The following is a 6,008-nucleotide window of genomic DNA, read 5'->3' on the forward strand; positions in this document are numbered from 1 at the left end:
TACACAACTGCTCCCAAACAAATCCCTTAAAGGAACACGCCAACATTTTGGGAAATTAGCTTATCGTCTTCTCCAGAGAGAGAGAGACATTGTCCAACTAACACCTCTCCCGAAGGCTAACCACCACCGGCCATGTCCGCTTCCATTCATTGTGCTAAGCTAGGCTAACGTGCAGCCAGATAGCCTTCTACTGAACGCACAGAGAGGAAACTGGTATCTAGAAGAAGACGGTAAGCTAATTTCCCAAAATGTTGGCGTGCTCCTTTAAGTAAGCGAACACTCAAGGTGACACACTTCACACTCCAGTAGGTATGAAAGAAAGCAGGCGGTGCACGTGGAAGAGGCCTCCCAACCCACCGAAGGCCTTGAGAGGCTCCACCAGCTTGACGGTGAAGTCCTTCCCCCTGGGCAGCTCCTTCAGCATCTTGGCCACCTCGTAGTGTCGGCAGCCGATCAGGCCGTGGCCGTTGATGGACTCGATCATATCCCCCACGTTGATCACCTGGATCTGGTGGATGATGCTGCCCTCTCGGATTCTCTTGGAGAAAAAGAAAGAAAAAAAAGGAGCAGAGATCACGTTAATCACTAACACAACGAGAAAAACAAGAAAAAGATTAAAAGATTATTATTTTCTAATTAATTTTGGTAAGTAAGAGAGCTGTACCAAATATAATTTTTGTTGGTTTCTCAACATTTTAATATTCTGTTGAGGTTTTTCGACCGCAGGTGTTCGATTGTTTACTATGACGTCATCATTGGGGAGTAAGGTTACATTGGCTATCTATGTTAAATGATGTCCATTAATTAGATCATGATGGATTCAGTCGGAGCCTGTCTTATTTGCTTTGTCTAATTGCAGTGTTTGTTTTGTTTAGGTGTGTTACTTATTCATTCTTTTAAGGTGTTTTTTCAATACATTGTGATGAGGATGAATGTATGTTTTTGTATTGTCACCATGTAAGTTATTGGACCCCAGGAAGAATAGCTGCTGCTACGCAAAAGATAACGGGGATCTAAATAAAACAAACACACAAACGCAACAACAACAAGCTTGCAGAGGTTCTGTGCCAGACATTCTTCACAGACTCAGTCCAGAGTTAGTAATCGGCTGCCAGATCCACAGTCTGGGATGTGAACTCTTCTTCCTCTTCCTCTTCCTCCTCAAACCCTGCTCACCTTGATGAAGGCGTAGCCGGCTCCGTTGTCGGTGATGGTCAGCCCCAGGGCGTCCTCCCCTTTAAACACCTCAATCTCCTTCCTCTGGCCTTTAATGTGGGCAAAGATAAAGTCCTCCAGTCCTATCTGACCCCCCAGCAGTTTCTCCATGTCCACTTTGTGAGTGTTCAGCGTGCAGAACATGACCTGGGGAGAAGAGAGAGGCAGACAGAGAGTCAAGACCATGTCCACTTTGTGAGTGAGTGTTCAGCGTGCAGAACATGACCTGGGAGAGAGAGAGGCAGACAGAGAGTCAAGACCATGTCCACTTTGTGAGTGTTCAGCGTGCAGAACATGACCTGGGAAGAAGAGAGAGGCAGACAGAGAGTCAAGACCATGTCCACTTTGACTTTGTGAGTGTTCAGTGTGCAGAACATGACCTGGGAAGAGAGTCAAGAGTCAGTCAATATAGTCTGTGGTCCGTGTCTCACGGGTGTTTCCATGTCGCTCTGCGAGTGTCACTGAGCGATAAACACAACGCACACCAGCTGGTAGTGAAGGAGGTCTAATCAAGTCAAGTGTTCCATTATTAATCCCCTTGGGGAGATTCAAGTGTCATAGCAGCATGGGGAAGGTGTATTGATTGATTGATTGATTGATTGATTGATTGATTGATTGAACATTTTATTAAACAGATTGCAGAATGGGTACAATACACAGTACGGCTCAATACACACAACTGTTAAGGGGTGCAGACCAGAGAAAGACTTTCGTCTCGTTTACATCAGGGTCCCCCATTTTCAATTCATAATGACATTTATGACATACACAACATGGATATATCATGACACCATGATGACATACAGATATACAGTACCGTTACATTTATGACATACAAGATATACAAAATATACAGTACTGTTTAACAGAGATCCTAACAGAAACTATATACATTCGAGGGGGAGGAAACTGTACATTAGGAGAGTGTTGGGATGGTGGATGGGTTGGGGGTTTGGACATTTACGGGGGCCAGTTTCGAATTGCAGCCTCCCGTTGGTGCTCTTTGAGGGCGGTTTTGAAGGTGGGTAGGGATTCACATTATTTTACGGCTGTGGTAGTAGGTTCCACATTGTTGTGGCATAATTGCAAAACGTGTTTAGTACAGGTAGGATAGGTAGTAATAATAATAGAACATTGAACAAAGTGCAAGTAGTAATGATGATAGTGATAACAATAACAGTAGTGAACAGTAGTCGGTGTCAGGATTTAATCAAACAGTAGTAATAATAGTGATGATGGTACAGTACATGGTCCAAACCGTAGTAACATACTGCACCAGAGTCTGTTTATTATTAAGAGTCAGATAGTCCCCAACAGTTCTCAAGTTATCCAACCTCTCCAGCAACTGGCAGCAGCCTGTGCACACGGTCGCGGAGCCTGAGGATGGCTACCGGCACGAAGGACCGTTTGTTCCACAAACGATCCCAGAAAGAAAGCTACACATAATAAATCACATCAAACACCATGATCACCGGCGGAAGCTCACCTCTGCCGGGGTGATGCCGAAGGCCTCTCCGATCTTGGCGTAGAGCTCCCGCACGTTGCTGAAGCCCTCGATGCGTCCCGTGGGGCTGCCGTGGGCGAGCTGGGTGTGGAAGATGAGGCGCGGCCTCAGGCTGCTGGGCGGAGGCGGCAGGCCCTCCGGGGTGGCGCCCTCTCCCAGCCCGATGACGCCCAGGTCCAGGCCGTCCAGCCCGGGGACATTGAGACCCGCCCGGATGGGCTCCGCTTCCTCGTTCTCCACTAACGGGGACGCCTTCTTCCTTCTGCCCAGACCCAGAGGCATGGCAGTGCTGTCAGGGGGGAGAGAGGGAGGAGAGAGGAGCTACACGGTGGCGGCCGGTCAGGCCGGGGGGGGGGGGGGGGGGGGGGGGGGCACACCTCCTTCTCACCACTGATGCCAGATCAAGCACAGCTGATGTTCATGTCACTATAATACTGACGCTGTATAGTCTTATAGCTCAGGATGCAGCTTGATGGGGGCCCGGGGGACACAAGTTGGAATTTGCTAATCCAAATGTGCAAGGGGACGTTAAGGCTAAGAAGTCCTCCCAACTCTTGCAACGGGGTCGTCTCCAATCTGGGAAGAGAGATGATGACATAGCGTCGTTACATTGACATTACACATTAGCTAACGTTACCTAATGTTAGTGGAACCGTTCAGAATGTGAAACAGCAATGCAGCAAAGACGTTTGCTGTTCAATCCAACGCTATATCATTGATTGATTGATTGAAAAGTTTATTAACAGATTGCAGAATGGGTACAGTACAGTACAGCTCAATACATACAATTGTTAAGGGATGCAGACCAGAGAAAGACTTTCGTCTTGTTTACATCAGGGTCCCCCATTTTCAATTCATCATAACATATATGACACACACGACATACAGATAGACAGTACTGCTACATCTATACATTTATGACATACCAGATTTGCAAATACAGTACAGTTTGTGATACAAAAAGTGTCCAGAAAAAGAGTGTATATACATTTGACGTAGAAACTGTACATTGGAGGAGGTTGGGTAGGTGGGGTGGGGTTGGGTGGGGGCTGTACATTGGAGGTGGGGTGGGGGGGGGGGGGGGGGGGGGGGTTGGGGGACACTGTACATTGGAATACTGACAAAGCCATACTTGGTCATTTACTGTACAACTGGGTTAGGACATTTGTAGGGGCCAGTTTCGAAATGCAGTCTCCCGTAGGTGTTCTTTGAGTGTTTTTGAAAGTGGGTAGTGATTCACATTCCTTTACAGCTTTGGGTAGAGCGTTCCACATTGATGTGGCATAATTGCGAAACGTGTTTAGTTCCTCGTTTGAGCCGAATCTGGGTTTAACATGATTTGTGGAACTCCTCTGGTGTTGTGATCGTGGTATTCACTGACCTTTGGGAAGTATTTTGACATGTACATGGGTACCTTGGTCGTGTAGTGTATCTTGTAGACCAGGCCCATTGCAAGTTGCTGTACTCTGTCGTCTACTCTAAGCCATCCTAGGTTGTCAAAGTGGGCAGGGGTGAGGTTGGTTCTAGGAGTCAGGTCAAGCAGTAGTCTGACTTAGTTGTTTCAAGAGTCAAGGGTCACTTTATTGTCCCATCAGCTGGGAAATTTGTCTTGGGGTTAATACACCCACACCACACAGCCACAGATATGATGAATTGAAAATGGGGGACCCTAATGTAAACAAGACGAAAGTATTTCTCTGGTCTGCATCCCCTTAACAATTGTGTGTATTGAGCTGTACTGTACCCATTCTGCAATCTGTTAATAAAGTTTTCAATCAATCAATCAATGCCGCTCTTTAAATAAGTAACGTTGGTGTTAGCAGCAGCAGCTAACGTTAGCCGTGTGAAGTAACGTTCACACAAACCATCAGCATGTTTCAGAGTTAGTTAGCAACACAGACACACAGACAACTATGGTTAGCTAGCTAGCTAGTTAGCTTACTTGTCAAGATAGGAAGAGAGGGGGTAACGACGCCTTGCGTTAAACAGGCGACGGTTCATTCCAGTTGACTTGATAACTTAACTAGCTGTTGATATAGATATAGCTACGGTTAGTTGGCTAGCTATAATAAACATGACAGCAGGCCAGTACATCTTCTTACCAGAGAGACAGTGGAGCCGGGCGGCTAGGAGGTCGGCGCTAGTAGAGCTAATGGACCGGCTGCTGCTGCTGCTGTGTGATGGTAACGTGATGTAAACAACGACATGGGAGACGGTCAGACGTCTGGTCTGTGTGTATGTTTCCAGTCCCACGCTTTGTTTGAAGAGAAGGTGACGGGCTAACTAGCTAAGGGAGAGAGAGAGAGAGCTAGGCTCCAGGCTGTTCTGCTGCTGTCACTGACCAGTCCAGGCTGTAGGGGAGGGACGAACCCATTCGCTACTCACGCCTGATGGCAAAAAACCAAGAGGTACAATGTCTCCATCTAGCGTCCGTAGCGTGTCTTGCAGCAGAACCCCTTTTTAGATAATATAGATTGGATTCAAGTTTCAAGTTGTTTTATTTGTCACATGATATAAAGTACATGTGTACATTACAGTGAAATGCTTGGTTCTGAGCCCCCCCTGAGAAGGTGCTTCATCCAAACACTATGCAAAAGATACAATATACAAAGTACAACCTAAAGTAGAAAATTAAGTACAAAATAGAATAGAATAGAAATCCTTTATTTTAGGGACATTCTGCACTACAGATCGCTCACAGTAAACATTTAGGTAGTCAAAAACAAAAGTCACGAATAAAAAATAAGATAGAGAATAAAGTACGGGATATACATTCTGGTATGTATTTACATTCTAAAATATATAGCCAAAAATATACAGTGAGTAAAATGTACAGTAATAAGTGTAAGTGTAAGAGTGTAAAGTGTTGATTTAAAGGTAAAGGTCCAGGAAGATTATGCCAGACTATACTGTACAGACTATTATAGTTTATCAGTGAGCTGGATGCAATCCTACCTGGAGGGGAGAGAACAGATGGTAGAGGTAAACGGTACCCTACCCTACCCCCCCCCCCCCCCCCCTCCCAGTGAGCTGTGGTGTTCCACAAGGAAGCATACTAGGACCGCTACTGTTCCTAATTTATGCAAATGACATGTCATCAGCTTGTGACTGCAACTTGTTCCTGTTCGCAGACGACTCTGACAAGAACAAGTTACAGGTTGAACAAACCCTCAGCTCTGAACTTGTGTAATTCAGCAGTTCAACAAGTTGAAAGTACTAAACTCCTTGGAGTGATGCTGGATTGCACTCTGTCTTGGTCTCAGCATATTAATTATATTGTTTTAAAAAT

General features: G+C 45.8%; 1 protein-coding gene across 1 annotated transcript in view; it reads right to left on the minus strand.

Annotated features, from left to right (window-relative positions):
• The window catches only part of gipc1 (GIPC PDZ domain containing family, member 1), a 9,856-nt gene extending 6,804 nt beyond the window's left edge, over nucleotides 1-3,052 (minus strand). Inside the window, exons 1-3 of the mRNA XM_084329881.1 lie at nucleotides 2,702-3,052; nucleotides 1,177-1,362; nucleotides 358-538 (exon numbers count right to left, since the gene is read on the minus strand). Coding sequence (XP_084186007.1) covers nucleotides 358-538; nucleotides 1,177-1,362; nucleotides 2,702-3,001 — 667 coding nt within the window. The 5' untranslated portion in view covers nucleotides 3,002-3,052. The remainder of the gene's footprint in view (nucleotides 1-357; nucleotides 539-1,176; nucleotides 1,363-2,701) is intronic.
• Nucleotides 3,053-6,008: the final 2,956 nt, after the last annotated feature.

This window comes from Notolepis coatsorum (assembly GCF_963971535.1).
Source record: "Notolepis coatsorum genome assembly, chromosome: 14".
Lineage (NCBI taxonomy): Eukaryota > Metazoa > Chordata > Actinopteri > Aulopiformes > Paralepididae > Notolepis > Notolepis coatsorum.